The following is a 19,944-nucleotide window of genomic DNA, read 5'->3' as shown; positions in this document are numbered from 1 at the left end:
ATAACCACGGCAACAGAAGTCAGCCACAGCATGACCTTTTTTTGCGACGCAAGGCCAGTGTAAACAACATTTTATTTTATCTCGTGCTCATGGAAAAGCAAAAATATAAAATCCTTCGGCGTAAAAACATGTTTGAAAAAAACGATTGGGGGAACTAATGACGCCACGACGTCATTTAGAGTCTGGAGGCTTTGCTTGTCGCAGAGACAGCTGTGGAGGGATGTCTGGCGTTAAAGCAAAGGGAAGGGGAGGGGAGGGGCGTGGCTTCTTTAGTCAGAGTACTGGTTGTAGCCGTCGAACTCTGCCTCGCTGCCGTTGTTGTAGTAGGTGTCCACGGGGTTGGCGCAGTATTTGGTGTCGTAGACCTGGCGCGGCAGGCCGTAGGTGGTCATGCCCTGCTGGGAGGCCACCTTGTTGGTGCCCATCTGCAGGGAGATGGTGGAGGTGTCGCATTTCTCCAGCTGCAGCTTCTTGTCAAAGATGTGCCGCCTGGTTCCTGGTGCCATCATGCCAGCCTGGAGGGGAGGAGGGGCGGCAAGACAGAGTTAAATGAAGGGGTTTGTAAAGAAGCCTTAAAGTTGCGACGTTTGACGCTACGGCTGAAACATTTAATCAGATTAATTAATCAAAATTAGACATTTTTTTAGTTGCAGATGCATCTACAAATAAACATGCATGTTAGCATTAAAAATGCTAATTAGTTAGCATTTTAATGGATTTCTATTATTTCATATAAGCTTAAGTGATTAAATGAAAAATCTGCAACATGTGCCAATTTATAATATAATTGATTAATCAGAATGAGTGATAGAATAATCGATTACTAAAATAACTAGTTGCAGCCCTAAGTAAATTAATTTTAATGCATTTATATTATTGTTGGGGGGGCGGGGAGTTGAATAAAAAATCTGCAGAAAGTGAAAATTTTCTTAATCTTAAGACTTAAAATTTTTTTTTTTTTTTAAACAAATGAAAATCAACTAATAGTAAAATTAGTTGGGGTTTTTTTTCCCCCCTCACCTGACTGGCCCCCTTGTTGGTGCCCATTTGTAGGCTGATTGTAGACTGGTCCACTGGGGTATCCATGGCGATTTTGGCATCGTAAAGATGGCGTCGTGTACCGTAGGAGGTCATGCCCTTCTGGCTAGCGAGCTTGTTGGTTCCCATCTGAAAACACAGAAACACGTTAGCGTTGGCTGCGAGTTAAAACCGAAACGCGTACAGGATGTTGGTAGACTCGCTTCGTCCTTCCTGACCTGCAGGCCGATGATGTTCCGTCCTTCCCTGAGCTTCTCGGGAGCAAAGTACCGCTGCTGCTTCTCAGCGTACTTGACACCCAGATCGTACTTTGAATGGAAACCTTTAGATTTGGCCTGATAAGAGAAAAAACACGAAACTTTTAAATGTCTTTGGTGTAACAGTCAGAGTCAACATGCAGACCTACAAGTGTGTCCAAAAATAATGTCATCAGAAACTTAATTTATTTCAAAAAGTTAAATTAACTTTCCATTAAAAAGGCATTGATCCATAGTAGTGATACATCAAGCATTTATTTCTGTTCATTTATTGCTAAAAATTAAAAACTTAAGATGGACTTTCTCAGATAATATTTCATAAGCCCAATAAAGAGGAACTTCAATATTCCTCTCACGACTGGATTTTCTAGTCAATTGTGCACCTTTTTCAACCACACTTTTTCCTTCCACTTAACTTTCCATTAAAATACATGGCTGCAGCTCTCTGAACAGCCAGCTTCATTAGTGATGACCTGTGATTTACCCCGTTTGTGGATGGCTTACATCTGGACAATTGTGATTTCATGCACCTTTTCCTTCCACTTAACCTTCCATTAAAATATATGAATTTAGTTTTCCAGACATCCATTGTTTTTTTTAGCAGTGATGACCTTCTGCTTCCTTGTGGAGGGCTTCAATGACTACCATCTGGAAAATTGTAATCTTGTGCACATTTCTTACACTTTCCTTCCACTCAACTTTCCATTAAAATGCATGGATGCAGCTTTTTTAGTGACTACATGTGGCCAACATGACCACAACAAGCCAAATTGTTGTTATCTGCTCTCCATTTTACACTTTATTGAAACCTTTTCACCCGTATTAAATAAACCTTTTATGACATTCTAATTTACTGACATTAAGATCTACTGAAGCGTCTCACCATTCCGGCCAGGGCGATGAGGGAACACTGAACCTGCGTGTGGTTGACGTTCTCAAATAGATCGTTGGCCTCAAAGATGTCGTGCGGCTTCAGGCCGTACTCCGTGATGGCGCGGACAAAATTCCCGATGTTTTCCAGCTGGGGACGCGGTCAGGACGGAACGTGGAGTTAGCCGAGTGAAAGGAAAAGTAAAACGGGGGGAACAGAAGTGTGTTGTGTTGCTGCTGCAGTACCTGGTGCCAGTTCTGACTGGAGTGGTTGATCTTCCTCACTGAACCTGGCTGTAGAACGTTAATGAGTCTACAAATGGAGAAAAAAGAAAAACTTGAGTTAGGAGGAGGATATTTACCAGAACACTAGGAAAGTTTTGTGCCTCCAAAGCCGGCGGCGCCTCACTCGCACAACAACACTCCGTCCTTCAGACTCTCCATGAAGTTCTCTCCAATTCGTTTGCCGGTCACATCCTCAATCCACAGCCTCAGCTCCTCCTCCTTGTGTGGGTCGTACTTCCCAGCCAGCTGATGGAAAGAAAGCAGTAAATCAGTACAAGACTGGAGATTTACATTGATCGGTGCTCAGAACATTCAGATTGATGGGATTAGGCTGTTTTCTTGAGTGTATTGGTGTCTAACTGAGACACCTTATGTTGTAAATTGTTTTTTTGCTGAAATGCATCAAGTTTAGGGGTGCACCGATTGCAGTTTTATGGCCAATCACTGATATTTAAAAGTCTGACCTGCTAATTCAGTTTGTTTGGAAAAGTTGCCAAGTATAGCGTAAAATTTCCCAAGTTAGCAACGGTGGTTTGACTACAACTCACTGACAAAAGCAGTAGAAATGTTTCCATTTCCCACTGCTCCTGTGAGGAGACTCTAGTGTAGTGAAAAAAAAAAAAAAAAAAAAAAAACATGTTTTCTGCCATTAGAGGTTTCTCAAAAAAAAATTTCACACCACCAATTAATTTTGTTGGTTTGGATTCTATGCGACAGACTGAAGGGACATTTTCTGAATGAACATTTAAAATCTGTAATCTGCAGATTCTGATTTTAGTCAAATTTGTTTTGTCTAAAAGTCACTAAATATAGTAAATAAATACAGCAAAAGTAGAAGATTTTCAGACATTTGCAGATAGGAAAGAACTTACTGCTCATTTAAATTCAGGACATTTTGCATTTAGTTAAGACCCCCCCCCCCAAGCATTCATCAACTGTTAGCTTCTCTTTTTGTTTTTCATTTCACTGGTGACTGAAAATGGAGGTCAAAATGAAACAATTTTCAAATCAGTTGAGATTCAACCGAATTTAGGTCTGGACTTTGACTGGGCCACTCCATCACATCAATAAGGTTAAATCTAAAAAAAACTTAACCCAATTGCAGTTCTATTCAAAAACACCATTAATTCCAAAATCTAAGTAAATATTGTACTTAAACTACCCAAGTTTCTCCAATGAGTCATTGTTGCAGAACTGTGCCGCTGATGTCAGAGCAGCTCTGTTACGTTAGCCCTTTTCTTTTTAGTGACTTTGTTTACATTTGTTGGTGTTGAGTGTTCGGACATTTATTCCATCTGGATTTGGACGCTGTGCAGCTGGAGGGAGTTTTGCTCTTCATATTTTCAAAATGTAATTGTTGTGACATGTAACCGTGGCAACAATGTATTGTTTTTACAACTGGGAGCAGATGATTAGCATCTAAAAAACTCAAATACCTGAACTACAACCCCAAATAGAAGCAGGATGTTAAACCATCGTCCTTTGTGGATCATAGCAAGTAAGAATCATATTCCAAAATAAAAGCATCTCTAACTTTACAGCCAGAGATTTTAAAAGTAGCAGCAGCAAAGGAGGAGGATTAGCAGTGTCTGCCAACTGATGGCGTCAATCAGGACATGATTCTGTGGAATATCAGCTCTTTTGCTCAGATATTGATCCACTAGAAGGTCATGAGACCATCGCATTGCAACTGCCTTCAGTCAGAGGCATCCAAAGATTTGCTGCAACACCGACTGCAACAGTTTCACCACCCAAAACAACTCTGAACATATTTGGATGATACGAGTTACGACAACATTTCATTTATTTGGATCAATAAAGTAATTTTGAGTTGAAATAGAAATGGTGATGGTTGTGTGCAGGAGCGGTCCTCTGCAGTGGTTTGTGTTGCAGTGATTCCAAAAAAAAGTTCTGACTGAAACGCTGCTGTTGTGCTACAGTGTCCAAAAATACAGCAAGTTTTTAAGTCCAACAAATGATGCATTTTCCACAATAATTTTTATTTTGTGCTTTATAAAAAGGGAACTCCCGAGACCTGACTTGTGTATTTTATTAGGTTTTATGTGTTAGACCAACACACACAAAAAAAAATGCAAAGTGGAGTGAAAATATTAAATTGCTATCGAAATTCAGCCTCATTTACCCCGCTACCCATATATTCAGAAATATACAAGTTTTTCCCTTGTAATCCTTGTTGGCTCCCTCCACTCCTGTTTCCAGGGTTCAGTTCCTAAAATAACTGCGTTCGCTCATTCCTCTCCAGCTAACAAACAGCAGACTTCCAGCATAACTGGAAGCCTTGCAGTGTAATAAGTGCTTTGAAAGCGAGGTGAGGTGCATGACCAGAACAGGAAGTTGAATGAAAATGAAAAAGGCCTGTGGACATTCCTGCATCCAGAACCTCTCAGCCTGGTTCTGCTCTCCATGCATTTCCATCCTGGCACAAAAGCTGCTGCGGCCCTAATACTTTGAATTCTGGTATTCTCCCCAGATCCCTCCCCCATGCGCACACACAGTAAACTGCACACATTTCCTGAATGTTCTGCAGATAAGTCTTCTCAGTGCCGGCCATGCAGCCAACACAAACAAGTATTTCAAAGCAGCAGGGATAGCCGAGCTTCCAGTCCATCACACCAAACTTGGGAGAAACAGCTCTGCTAAACACTCCCCTCTTTTCTGACCGTCTCGCACCCCCACCATCTCCTATTGGCTTCGCTCGTATTTCTTCCTCTCACACATGCTTTCTCCTCCTCCTCCCCTTCTCCCTGTGGATTTTCCAGAATGTGCCCTTTTACAGTGAACCGACCAGCCAGGCTGCCCACATCTGATGAGCGCAGGCCGCGCTGGGCAGGTTCTGCTTCCAGGAGACGGTTTAACTCTGTCTTTTAATTAAAGGACTGTTGCATCTTTTCATAGCAGAACTCTGTAAATACAGTTGGAACGTCCTCTGGCGTGCAGGCCGCTCCCTCCCCTGAAGTTTGAGCATGAGGAAATATTGGAGGATTACAAATCGAAAGATACAATTGCAATTTCGCTCTCAGACCAGACAAGAGAAAACAAAATTACCCAATTTGCACTGGAAGTCACAGTAGGTGATTTTCCTGTGTTAAGCACAGAAACTGAGGGGAACACATGAAGTGCTTTCATTCAGAGTAACTGCCCGACAGAAAAGGCAATATGAAAATTCACTGAAAGAAGCTTAAAATCTTTGTTTTACCTTTTCAATCAAGCTGTTGCCCTTTTCATATTCTCATATGTTCCACTCGAAGATCATTGGTGGTGCACCACCTCCAATCTCCATTACCCATGTATACAATCATCAGCTTCTTTGCAAATAACAGCCTAACAAAACTGAATGGTTCACTGATTCATAAAACGGCATGTGCATTTATCTTGAAAATGTTTGTGAGCATAAAGTTGTTTTAAGATGGCAGCAGTCCGCTCTGATTTGGCCCCTCTCCGACTAGCCGTTAGCTTCAACCTCCTGGTCCAAATTTGGTTTTTGTGAAATCAAGACTCTAAAAGAGTTTTCTACTGAACATATAAATGGCTCAACCTTTTCAACAAAACATGGTTAACATGATGTTTTATCAGCAATTATGCAACTCTGCTAAAACAGCTTCCTCGTTGCCATTTCAAGTTGGCTTCTGCTGATAACATGAAGTAAACACCTTCCCTCCATTCCTGTTAGGGACAGTCAATGACTTATTGTTGAATGTTTGGTCAGATAAAACTGTTGAAGTTACCTGTGATGGGTAAATATTTTAATCAACCAGATAGTCTGTTGGGTAACGTTCTTAAGCACCAACATACCAAAGACATGCTGCTTTGGTACATGTTTAACCCAAACAATGTCTGGTTTACATCAAAACTGGAAAATAGTTTAACACTTAATTATAATCTTTATATTCAAAAAAAACTGCTGTAGGAGGTGGTTCTCTCTTCCAGTTATGCACTTATTTGTTTTAGTCCATCACATAAAATCACAAGAAAATATGTCAGTTTGTGACAAAATGTGAACTCTTAAGCAGTATGAATACTTTTGCAAAGTATTGGATGAATACAGTTAGAGTTTAAGAAATCTGCACATTTAAATAAATGTATTTTTAGCATTAAGGTCTCCATTCATCTACATACTGGATTTATCATTGAACAATTTTTGAATTTTGATTTATCGTGGTCATAATCAATTTCAGTTATCGATGTAAAAAACAAGATAGTATGATCAGAAATGTTTATTTTCTTTACTGTGCCATCAATAAATATTTGTAAATGTAAAACATGATTAAAAGAAGTTACTGTGTGCAATTCAGGGATGTAAATCACTTTTTGAAGTAAGAATAAAAGTAAAAATTAAGAAGCTCCTTTCAAATCAGAATGTTTTTCCCCCCCAACATTTGTTTGCAGTCACAGCCATACAATTACTAAAAAAAATATATACTTTATCATAGTCTTTATTGTTAATTATTAAACTATTGTCACAAAATTTCACAATAAAAATAGACCATATCACCCAGCTGGGCTCCTAGCTTAAAGTCTAAATTCCCCAAGGTCACTTGTACTCAGGCTTTAATGTTCATATAGGATCCATGTTATAGACATCATAGATGACCATCTTATTTATAACTCTTACAGATAACAGTTGTCAGAGTAAAACTGAACAAGATTCACCACTCCAGAATTCATGACTAAACCGTCACTCAAAAGGCTTCAACAGGATGAGGCCACTCTGAAACATCCCATCATAACGACCCATAAAGATCATAACATATAACACATTGCTATGCCAAACCAAGTAAGGTAAATATCACTCTGAGCCCAGAGCAAAAAGTGATTCAGCAGTGGAGATTTTTTCCCCCCCACATTCTGGATCCAGTGTGGCATTTGCTACAGGATATTACTCTAAAAAAGGAATCGACAGTTTATTAGAATCTCTCAGATCTCCCTCTCTTCATCAGCCAACACCAAAACAAGTCGGACTCCTGGAAGACATCCAGACAGTAAGTCTTTCACAATGTTTAGTCAGTTTATCTGCTGTGTAGTGATCGCTGCACATACAGAAACTATTTTATTGGAAGGAGACGAACCAATACAGAAGGAAATTTTGACTTTAATTTTTTTCCCACAAATATAACTAAGCCAAAAATAGAAAGATTATAGCGCACCTGCAAACCTGCTTAGTCCTCCTAAGCCGGCCAAACCTGCCAAGTTAAAAGTCCTCAGAGGCCATAGCTGTTTCTTCTCCCCCAATTAAAATACAAGTATAGTCAATTATTTTCCCATTTACTTGCTCAGCAATAAATTAAGCAGAGAATATTTTAATTAAAGTAGAATAAATTGTTGTAGATCCAATGAAGAGTTCCAGATTGAATATTTTGTTGATCTAGAAATTATTAACCTAATGCCAGCAACAAAGATATGAACTTTCTCTAAAATATCCTTGCAATATTTTCCACTGAGTTCAAGTTTGTATTTCAGTAAAAAAATAAAGTCACTGGATGTTTAGGACCCTTAGTACATTAAAGTGGAATCAAAAAACATAACTAATGAAAGAAAAATACAGTTTTATACCCAACATTTTCCATTTAAGATGACAAATTTCTACCAGTCTCGAACTGCAGTCAAGGGGAGCCCACAAAATTATTCCTAGGGCCACAATTGGCTCTTTGGACACCACTGGTGTAAACTACAATCATATTAGATCCAGGCAAAATCCAAGCATAAATTCAATTGTATAGACTTGAAAGTAAAAGATGCTCTTGATAGAGTTTTTGCATTTTGTAAAAAGGAATTCAATGCAACGCTTGTAGAGATGTTACTGAGAAAGTGGTTGTATTTCCTCACTCATGTAAAGCACTTTGAACTGCCTCATTGCTGAAAATATGCTATATAAATAAATTACCAGTACCTTACAAATGACTGACTCAGGGATTTCTGAATAGAAATTTTAACCAAGCTTTTTATATTTTCATCACAAAAAAACTCCGAAACCCATGTTTATTACTGCCACTATACAATTATGCACTACTTTGTTCTGATTTATTACAATATATCCTAATGATACACATTGAAATTTATGTTTGGTTGAATGGAAGTGAATACTTTTCGAAGGCACTGTACATCCGACACCATTTTCCAGACTTGCTTGTGCTTTGCTAAGATGACCCTCTGCTGGCCAGGCTTTTCTTACCTCCTGTGTTCTGTCAGAACACTGTTTTGTCATCCTTGACTCCGATGTAAACTGTTTAGAGAGGGACAGTTTTTCAAATTCCCAGCCAGAGCCTGGCCACTCCTTAAAAGGCCATCAGATGGTTCTGATGTACCTGTCACTCTTTTCAGTTGCATCTCTAATCTTGATGTCATCCCACAGGAATGTAAGCATCACTCTCAGAGCCCATTAAACCTCTAAACTAAAATTGCTGATTCCATTTTAATTCTCAATTACAACTCATTCTACAGGATGGGACGCAGACGGCTGTAAAACAGCTGGTTTGGTGCTGAATGGATGTACTGAAAGGAATCTGGGCTTAACATGTGACAGCAGAGAGAAATTAAACCAGCGTTGAGTGATGGAGCTATTGGGAGGGCAGGATACATCCCTCCAGAACAATGGTGATGACGACAATGATGATCTGCATGTTAGAACCGCTTTCTCTTCAATCCTTAATGCAGGCCAATACCACAGCGTATTACAAGCAGAGATACATTTTCCTTTATATCCGTCTTTCGCTCTTCAATCCCGGACAAGCCCCCAAATTGTTAGTCATAAAAAGTTAGTGTTTAAAAAAAAAAAACAGAAAGATAGAAAAGGGAAAGTAACTTTATAGAACTATTCAAAGAAAAAGCAAACACCATTCATTTAAAAATAACTCCTCAATAGATTCATCTTCCTTTTAGAAATCATAGCAGCATTAAAGTTTGGTAGTTTTGCACCAGTCTTTTTCCTCTCTACAAAAGTAGTCAGTTTATTCCAACTAGAGTGGCATTATACATCTTCAAGAGCATTTATAGCCACAAATCAGAAAAATACTTGAGTATTAAGGCCAACATGCAATGATTTTCATAAACGGGTATGAAATAACTTGATTAGCAATACATAAAGGGAAATGGTGACAGACAAAAGGAGTCTATGAAATGACAAAGGAGCTAAGTGACCTGGACCAACAGCAGGAAACAAAACGCCTGATCAGAATTTCCAAGACGACAACTTTCCCCATCAAAGATAAGCACTGTGCCAAATGACCAACTGGCTGAGCACTGCAGCATGCAAAATATCAATGATTGGAGCCAAGACTTTAGCCCGTTAATTTCAGCATCCACAGTTCAATTTCTAAAGTAGTATTTTTTCCAAAGAAGTTACATGAATGATCAGGGGTTCCTGAAAGGCTTTAAAAAATGCATAGCTATTGGCGCTATGCACCAATCTGATGGTTGAATATCAGATAAAAATTTTTTAAAAAAAATCAAAGATATATTTGCTCATATGTCAGGGGTGGGCAATCCTGGTCCTCGAGGGCCGGTGTCCTGCTACTCTTAGATGTCTCCCTGGTCCAACACACTTTAATCCAACAGCTGAATCACCTCCTAAGTGGAGACATGTTCTCCAGAGTCCTGCTAACGACCTCATTATTTGACTCAAGTGTGTCGAAATTGAGACATCTAAAAGTTGCAGGAGACTGGCCCTTGAGGCCTGGAGTTGCCCACCCCTGTCATATGTCTGTTCAAACATCAGCAAAATGATTTTAGAATTGAAAATGTTACTTATTGTCAATATGTGGGTTTTGCTTAAAATGTGAATAATTACAGACTCTGCAATTAACTCGACTACAGCATTTTGAATGAGTCCCATTCAAGGAAAATAAATTAATTAATTGCCATCACACACACACATACTACCATCTCCATTCTTCAGGAGTTCAGACCCAGTAATTCATGTGGGATATTTACAAAGTTTGTCTCAGGAACATCACTTTAGCCAGTTATTAAACCGCTGTTTTCATCTTCAGTCCAAGTTCTGATGAACTCAACTAGAATGAATAGAAGCCACTTTACAGTCAATTTAAGACTTAAAGTTGTAAAATTTGGCCTCAACCCCCAGATCATTACAGCTATAGCAAAGCACAGGGAGAAATAATCACCAATCAGTAGGAAAAAGAAACAGATTGCAGAAAAGATGGAATCTGGTCAGGGACGCTGACAGCAACAACAAGCCGCAGACATCTCTAATTAAGAGTAGCTGTGTTCTATATGTGACAACAACCTTCTTTATCCTCCATATGTAGAGGCTAAGGAGCACATTTTGGAGACTAAAGTCTTCCCTCCCAGATAAAATGTCCAGATCTGTGTAGAAATACCTCAAAAGCTTGAGGGAGAATTATGGTCTGATGAAAACAGAGCACAAAAACAGCATTAAGCAAAAGAACACCATGCCTACTGTGAAAGATGGTGGTGGCAGCATCACAATCCATATTGGTGAACATTCAGGTGGTAAAAAGTTGAACATAAAAGAGAGGGGTTCATTTTTCAGCATCGCTATGACTACAAGCAAACACCAGAAGCCTTTAGGAGAGCAAAAGTAAGAGTTCATCTGAGATATTCAGAGATGTTTAACAGGATGGAGAGAGATTTATTACAAGAGATAGCTTTTACAATTTGTGAGGATCATTCATATGCATATATATTAATCCCAAAGTCAGAACTGAACAAATGGAACATTATATTTCTGTTTATGGAACAGTCTAAACTAAAGAAACCAAAGAGAGTAGTTTTTTTTTTTACTTTTAGGAGAAAAGACTACAATATTCTATCAAAGTATAAAGTATATTGACTGAGTAAAGGGCTGTATTATTATAAATATATTTTGTCATTATTATATGTTGCCCGTTTTGTGTTTAAAGGTGCATCTATATGGATGGTTGATTGATGCTAATTGCTTGTAGCCAAGTGTCCTTTGAGAGAAGGGGTAGATATAAGGTTTTTTTTCTTCCAATAACATGCAACATGGTAATATTAAACAGTAAATGAATAAAACATCTTTTCGTTTTTACATAAATTGTACAGAGAAGCCCAGTCTTCTCTGTATAAAGCATCACTTTTTAATTCTTAAATAAGCCAACCCTTACACTTTACATTGCAATGTCTCATTTTTCTTCTTTGCCAAAGGCTTTAATACATCATAACAGAAACCATATGAGCACGAGCCCACAGTGTGCATCCATTCTGCTCCCATATAAGCTCCCCAAATATTGAGAGAGGACCCATCTGATCCCACCTGGGGCTAGTCCAGTCCACGCGCCATCCTGTGAACACTTCACAACAACATACCTTACTCTTGACCTCAGCAGAAAGTCCAAAAGCCGGGCCGCTCCTGAAATGTGTTGTCATCCTGCAGTTTGTCTGTCCGCAGATGGAGCCGAGGGAAGAAAAAGACGGGGGGAAAAAATGGAGAAAACAGGTTGCGGTGCTCTGTCCGAGTGCAGGGACACGCAGCACGGAAGTCCTCAGGAAATCCGGAGGAGTTGTGCGTTTGAATAAACAGCTTGTATGTTAATTAGCCGCGGTACCGACCAGCTGTTGAGGCTTTCTGACAACCTTCCAACTCTTTTCGGAATCTTTTTAAACGCTTCCCATGTGTGTACTCTCTGATTGGCTGCAGCTGCTGTCCAATCCGGACGGAACCTCTCCGTCAAAGGGGGAGTGATGTCATCGCTCGGATATTGTTTCTTCTTCTTCTTCTTTTTTTTGAATCAGTGTCACATTTTCCACCTTCAGCCCATTCCGTGGTGAGTTCTGCTCGGGTGTTCGGATGGAATGTTCTGTTATCACTCAGAGCTCAAAAGCACTTACCCCGTGTTATTTTAGAAATATTAGATGTCATGGTTTATGAAATAGAAACGTGGACATCTCGTTTAGAACCATTTTATTGACTAGAGGGGGAAAAGCTATCGGAACAACCACGAACCAGTTTGAAAAGTAATTTCCCCGTAAATCTAATTACTCGGGGCGCAGCGATACCGGTAAATCGGCCGGCCAATAAATCAGTGCAGATGTCTTTAATATTTATTGCAATTTTTTTTTATTTGCACTGCTGTTTTTTTACTGCAGCACATCTAAGTGCTGCAGTGAAAACTGTTTTTTTTTTTTGCACTGCTGTTTTTTTTTTTTTTTACTCATTTTTCAATAACTTTTTCGCTGTTTTTGAACATCTGTTTTTCTGTGCTAATATACTGTATTGTATAGTCTGTTAAAGACACACGCACATTACGTCCATTTTAAAAAAAAAAACTCATAAATTGTGCATCTATGATGATGTTTACGATATTTCTAGTCTAATAACTTCACAGTATTTTATTATTGTTATTATTATTATTGTTGTTGTTATTGTTAATCTTTTTTTTCTACCCTTTTGGAACTTTTTTGTATAAAATATATACCTGACAGGAGATCATCAGGACATTTTCAGGCAAATTTGAAGGTTTTCTTTTTCTTTCTTTTTTTAATAAATCAACAGTGATTTTGGACTTGGAACTCTTCCATCGGTGCCTTTTCCCCCCCTCCTTTTTCTGACTTTTTTCCTCAGAATTCTGAGTGAGAATAAGTGATTTCTTTTTTCTTTTTTCAGTTGCCCTAGTCCTCTTCCATGTGGTCCTCCATTTGGCCCTTAAAGAACTACATTTTGCCTCTTCAGAGTCTAATAAATCAACAAGTTTCTAGGCATTTTGAAGACAGATATTGTTTTGTAGATGAACTCTCAGCTGAATCCAGAGACACACAGCAGTGAGTGTCCAGCGCTGTGGGGCCGGTGGCAGCGTGTCCGACATGTGCTCGACTGTGCATGAAAGCCACTGCAGAATGCCTGACGTCACGCTGGGAACAATGAGGTAGTTCTCCTCTTTTATCCCACTGCGTCCCCCCTACCCGTCCCCTCCACGGACCAGGACGGGCTGAGGAATGCAGTGGGATCCAGGGGAGCTGGGGACGCTGCTCCACGGACAGCATGACTCATCCATTGACCTTTCTTTGGCTCAAGTCTGTGTGTCACGGCCATGTTGGGCTTATTGTCAGAGCAGGAGAGGAGCAGACTGAAAACCTCCTGGATGGATGAAGGAGGGAAGAAAAGGGAGTCATTTCTGCTGCAGGTGCATACATTATGGATATGTTCTGCTATGCTGCAGCGAGGCAGACGGTTTTATTCATTTGTACACACACAGCTGAAAATAGTTGGTGCAGAGCAATGTTCTGCCTGATCGACTCTCACTGACCAGAACAGTGGAAATGTTTCCACTTTGTGACACATTTCAAACACTGGAGTAGAGTGAAAACGTAAGGTGACGGTAGAACGAAAACAAGATGCTGGAACACACTTTCTGGAAAAATTCATGAGATGATTCTCAAATTTTCTCAAACAAAATTTGAAATTAATTTTTTTGCAAATAGTTGGCTTGGATTCTATGTGAAAATAAACAGCTTTTAAAAATTAAAAGAAGAAAAACGGAGACACCCATTTTTTGATTTTGAAAAGTCAAAACAATTTTAGAAAAAAAAAAACTCTGAAATTTTGAGATTAATTTCAGAAACTTTCCAGAAAAAACCGTGGATGTTTCTGAGTTTCCAAAAATCCCAGAAATTTTGAGATCGAGTTTTTTTAGAGAACATTTCTGAGATTTGGAAGGGTTTTTTTCTAGCAAACTTTCGACTTTTTATACGGAGAAATTTTCTACTTTTTCTTGAAAATTCCTCAGAATAATCTCAAAATTTCAGAGTTTTTGGGCTTAAATTTACTCGCCTTTATTCTGTATTTTGTATGATGTCGCAGGTTTCAGTAAGTTTGCACCGACTGCAGTTTTCTGACTGATCAAGAATCTTCCAAAAAAAAAAAAAAGTAGAGATCGCACAAAATCACTCAGAGGTCCTCTAACGGCCCACTCGCCACACTTTGAGTGTTTAGAGAACTAAAACAGAAATGAGTCTCTGTTACCAGATGATAAAAGTTCAGAACTGTATTTTGCTAGAAGCTGCGTTTTCTCATTAAATCTCTGAAGTTTGCGTTTTCTCACTGTGATTAAACACAAAGTCCAAAGATTTAGACTAATTATCTTTAAATGTAACATGTTTTAGAGCTGGTGTGATACAAAAGAAAGATGCACAACACTGAACTCTGACCATTTAGACTCATCCAGTAAAGCGAATAGTGGCTGGAAACTTTAATGCTCAGGAAAACCATATGAAATTAAAGCTATAGGAATCAGGCGAATAATAAACTGAAGCCCAGTAAATGCTTGGTGGCTTGATGAGGAAGTAAATAAATGAGTCTGACACAATCTGCTAGCTGCACTCCGCCCACCCTGGTCGGACCAGCAAGTCAGCAATAGACAAGTGAGCCATTGTTCTCACCACCGTGGAGGAGCGAATCCTAAATTTGGAATGTGTTTGTGTTTACACCTTCGTGTTAAATGTACAGCCCGCCACGCCCTGATGCAGTAAGCGGTTAGGAAAGAAAAAAAAAGAAGCAGAAGGTTTTCTGACGCTTCCTGTAGAAAGTACGCATGGTCATGTGCTTCTGTGTTGAGCAGAGAGCTTCGGTTTACTGAACCATGATGAGTTTGTTGTTCAGAATCACTGTTAGCATCATTGCTAGCATTGACTTTGAGGACTTTCTTTCTTTGTGTGTGTGTGTGTGTGTGTTCACATTTCATAGAAAGTTCTCCCTTTACTCCCTCATTGTGGTTCAGTTAACATTATTGACTGGCTCTGGGATCCGGGGGCTTTTCTGCGTGTTTTCTGGTGAATCTCTGGGTTTTCTTCTCTTTTCTGGACTGAACCGCCAACAGCTTTTATTGCCACCATTATTATTACTCCTGGCCGCCTGCTTCTGTGCTCAGCTGCTCATCTCTCTTGGATGGAGCTACTGCTGCCGTTCATTTATTGCGCTGCTAGTAAGTTATTACACATTACAGTACAGAAAATAACATAAAAGCTATTTGTGATAAACTCTCGCAGTCAGGCTCATTTCTGCTGCTTCACATTCCCTCTCACTCACACACACAGTCCAAGCGAGGGTCTTGTAAACATCTCACAGAGAGAAGAAGCACACACACATGGAATTTGGACACTTTATTTGGGCATTATGGGGGAATAGAGCGGCCTAGGCTAACCGCGCTCAAACGAAACAGGAATCCCTCACAGTAAAAATAACAGACTACAGTCAGATATTCACACCGACTCCGCGTCATCCGACACCCAAAATGATTCGGACGGAGTCGGGAAGACGTTCTCCCGCTGCACAGCGTCAAGTCCGAGCGAACGTGCCAAGCTTTTATCACCCGGGAGGATCTTTTAGTAAATCACAAAGCGGTTTATTGGGATTCAGTGAGACAGGGTGAGAAAAGGAAGCAAGGTGGAAGGAAAAGGATACGTTCTTCCTTGCGAAACTGATCGGCTACAGAGATGTGTGAACATCAACATTTACCCTCCTGCCAAAGATTTTAGATTTTCCAAAGGTTAATTGACTGATTTATTTTAATGAAATGGGAACGTACAATGTTGTTGCAGATATACAAGATTTAGCAAAATGCTAACTTCCATCCGTAGTTTCACGATATCCCATGATGCAGTGCGTTCTTGTAAAATTTCATTAATATAATTTATTTGAATATTTTACTGAGGTCTGTGGTACTGAGAAGTACAGATGCCTGATTCTCAAGTAGTTTGAATGAATTTCACACAAAATATTCAGTACATGTACGAAATGTATTTTCGTACATGTACTGAATTTTTTTCTGTTAAATAAATATAAACAATACCTTCATTTAACACAATAACATCAGTTATATTTTTATAAATCTATTTTGGTACACACGACTTAAATGACTTATTTGATATTTAGATATTTTATTAAGGTCATTAAATTATAAACATAGTGACACTAAACCTCAAAGACTTTTAGAGTGGAGAAAACAAACAACTATTTGTTATACATAAAATAAGGAATACAGTAAAAAAATGTATATATATATATATATATATACACACACACACATTGAAGAGAGGAATCCCCACAGCATGATACTGCCACCACCAGTTTTCCAATCTGGGAATAGCGCGTTTTGGGTGACGAGCCTGGTTAGTTCTGCATGTCGACCAAAAAGTTCAAATCAGGTACTGACCGGGTGAACTTTATTTAAAGAAAGAAGAAGAAAAAATGCTGATTACAAATCTGCTCCACACTTTTCAGATTTTGATTTGTTAAAAGCGTCGACAGGCTTTTTCTTCGTCTCCATCATTCATCGCTTTATATTGGTGTATTATGTAACATACAAGTAGAATACATAAAAGTTTGTGGATGTAATGCAATTTGCAAAAGTGGAAGTCATAAAATTACTTTTGTAAAGCTCTGTTATAAAGCTTAAAAGATCATAAGCTCTTCCCAGATCAGATCTTTGTGTATATATAATGTTATATATATAAAATTACATATATAAAATTGCTATTTTAGGTTTAGATTGAATACAATGATTTTTTATTACAGCAGGAGGGCTTGTTTGTGGGCTTGAAGGATTGAAAATGGATGAGGAGGGGAAGGGGAATGGCTCGCTCTGAGGAACGCCGAGGTGCTGAGAGCCAGTCTTCCCTCTCTACTCTAACTCTGGCTATTTATGGTAGGAGGCCTCTCAGCCCGGAGCAACTCAGCAGAGTTCTGAGTTCATGGCATCATCATTCCAACTTGTAGCTACAGAAAGACGGGAAGCTTTAAACACGCCTGGGTTTGGTCAGTTCAGCTGGGCTACAACCACACACTTCAGGGTGTTTTGTTAGGATTTATTAATGTAAGAGACAAACACGTAGGACGTGACTGTGAAGTTGTTTAAAAGGGTTTTGTGGCGGGTTAGCCCTTTTTACTTTAAGACCCCAACTTAAAATCCAATACAAACAATTGCCTTCAGTTTTGACTTAAGAGTTAAATAACTAACCCTAACCTGCAAAATAGTCGGTTGTCAGGGCAACTAACAGTCGTACACCCTAGACAAATTGACAAGTGCGCAACAGTCTTACTTTTGTCCCTAACAGCGCACTATAACGGAATAGATCCAGTCACCTGAGACGAGGAAGGAGCCACAGGTGGACGATAATTCGTCCATTGCAGAGCAACAAGAAAGGCAACGCAGTTCAGTTTTGAGAGACCAATTAACCTACCAGTCGTGTTTTTAGACTGTGGGAGGAAGCTGGACTACCTGGATAGAACCCAAACAGGGAGAACATGCAAACTCCAAGCTGGGATTCGAACTCAGGACCTTCTCAGTGAGAGACTTCTTGCTGTTCCATGAACATAAAAACCTGATGAAATCAGTAGCACCCAAAGTAGCCCTTAAAAATGACAAGACAATCATGTTCATTACATAGAGAGACATATGGTTATGTAAATGCAAAACCCCCAAAATAAATACATATAAAAATAAAAATAAATATTATATATACACATAAAATTACCTTATTTTTTTAAAGCTGCTTCCTCCTTTTAGTGGCCTGGTGTGGCCACCCTTACAAAACTTTTCTGGGGACGCCACTGAATGAAATGTGAGTTTACATAAAATGTGCCTGTTTGCTTCTACTTACTGTCACAGCTGGATGTGAAACTGTTTAAAGTTCAGTTTGGGTTAAAAGTGTTGACTCATAGAGCTTTCAGGGCGTTTCGTCATATCTATGAGCCGTGCTCCTAAAGGCTCGGACAGGGTTTCCCAATCTGTGTCACGATGCATGTGGCGACATTAAGCTTTAAAAACCTATTAAACCCTCCACCGACTAGCTACTACCTTGTGAAATGAACCCTGGTTTAAAGCTCCTGCAAAGCCTGGAATGTTGACTCTTTTCCTCCTCTCTTATCTATTTGTGTTTCTTCTAAGTCTGGGAAAAGTCTTATGCACGAATTCCTCTTGAAATAGACATATTTCTATAATCTGCTTATTTTTACACCGAACTCACTGACTCGTGATTAGCGTGAAACATTAGACCTCTTAAAGAGACTTGACGTTAGCAGACATGAATTCGTGTCACAAAGTAAACATCAAGTCTGCTGTGTACGAGCACGAGCACACGGTATTGTGTGTGTGCCGATGCGGGTGACGATGGACGATATTTACCGTAACATACAGGTGTTGCCCCTCAGCCCCACTGAACATGCAGGTGATGATTCGGAGCTCCTGCGCGGATGGAGGAGGTGCTGCTGTAGTAGCTGGAGGAAACCTTCATTGAGTCTCTGCTATGTGACCATGTTTGGTAAAGCTCTTCAGGAGCAGGGCTCTGAGCAAGGCCCCTTGACCGAGTGCTGCTTGCTCACTCACGCAGGAGATGGTTTCAATCAAAGACCTACTCTCGCTCAAAATAAATAAATAAATAAATAAAAATAAAAAAATAAAAATCTTACCCCCACCCCTACTGCATCCTTTGCTTCACTCATTTTCAGACCTTTTGTAGGTAATTCGCTTACTTTAACGTTTCATCTCGTTTTGCGTGTTTGGGTCTCCGTTTCCAAAGTGACATTCTTTCTCGCCAAAACTGAAGTAAAAGGCGGGAGCGGTGCCAGCTTTCAGTAGCAGGTCTGGGTAACGCTGCCTTGGCCAGAGCTTGACGAATGACTGGGTCCCTTCAGAATGCTGAAGAGGGATTTGACTTTAAGTGGTGTGTTTTATTCCCCCCCCCGCCCCCCAACTCTTTCTGTTTTTGTTTCATAATGCATTTTATCAGCAAGAAGCATCTCTGGACCACACTGAAGTTAGTTTTTCAGCCAGATGGATTGTGCTCTAGAAGTATTTTCAAGTTTCCTCAAGACTTCGCTGAGTTCTGGTTAAACTTTTTTGCGCCAGAGTAACACAAGCGAGCAGCATATAGGGTGTTGTATGTAAAGTTACACATTAAAAAAAATAACAGCAATATTTTTGGTTTATTTACCCTGAGAAAAGAAATGATTAGTAATTTCCAAACATTTATTTTCCAAACTATTACGTTAGCACTCTAAAACTTTGGCTAGCAAGCTATATATTTAGTTTGAAAAGTATATACTTACTTTTTAAACTAAGTAAGTATATACTTACTTAGTATATACTAAGATATTTAGTTTGCCAAATAAATATGTAATTTGAAAGCTAAATATTTAGCTTGTGAATTACACGTTTAGTCTGAAACTCTGACATTTACAAATATATGAAAAACATGGTGAAAATTTGACTTTGTAAAAATCAACACCCTAATTTTTTGTCCACGAGACTAAATAAACCAAAAATAGTTGCTGTTAATTTTTTTTTCTGCATAACTTTACAAATGGAGCCCCATAGCACTTGAATGAAAATGATACAAGGCTTTCAAAATTGTGGCATTAATTTCGCTGCACTTACCCCTGGAGGTTCTTTGGGGTATATCTCCACCAGTTATTCACGTCTTCTGACTAAAAAGTTCAAACCCTGTCAGACTGGATGATAGAATCAGTTTTCAAGTATTGCTT

General features: G+C 39.3%; 1 protein-coding gene across 1 annotated transcript; it reads right to left on the bottom strand.

Annotated features, from left to right (window-relative positions):
- Nucleotides 1–35: 35 nt before the first annotated feature.
- cnn1b (calponin 1, basic, smooth muscle, b) lies at nt 36–12,049 on the bottom strand. Its single transcript, XM_007576532.2, has 7 exons — nt 11,775–12,049; nt 2,575–2,696; nt 2,412–2,478; nt 2,179–2,316; nt 1,257–1,373; nt 1,021–1,167; nt 36–515 (listed from the first exon to the last, which is right to left on the bottom strand). The coding sequence occupies exons 1-7, from the start codon at nt 11,832–11,834 to the stop codon at nt 270–272; spliced, it is 897 nt and encodes a 298-aa protein (XP_007576594.1). The 5' UTR covers nt 11,835–12,049; the 3' UTR covers nt 36–269.
- Between the last annotated feature and the right edge of the window lie 7,895 nt (nt 12,050–19,944).

This window comes from Poecilia formosa, unplaced genomic scaffold (genome assembly GCF_000485575.1).
Source record: "Poecilia formosa unplaced genomic scaffold, Poecilia_formosa-5.1.2 Scaffold409, whole genome shotgun sequence".
NCBI classification, from domain to species: Eukaryota; Metazoa; Chordata; class Actinopteri; order Cyprinodontiformes; family Poeciliidae; genus Poecilia; species Poecilia formosa.
The sequence above is the reverse complement of the archived record's forward strand: the minus strand, read 5'-3'. Positions and strand labels throughout refer to the sequence as shown.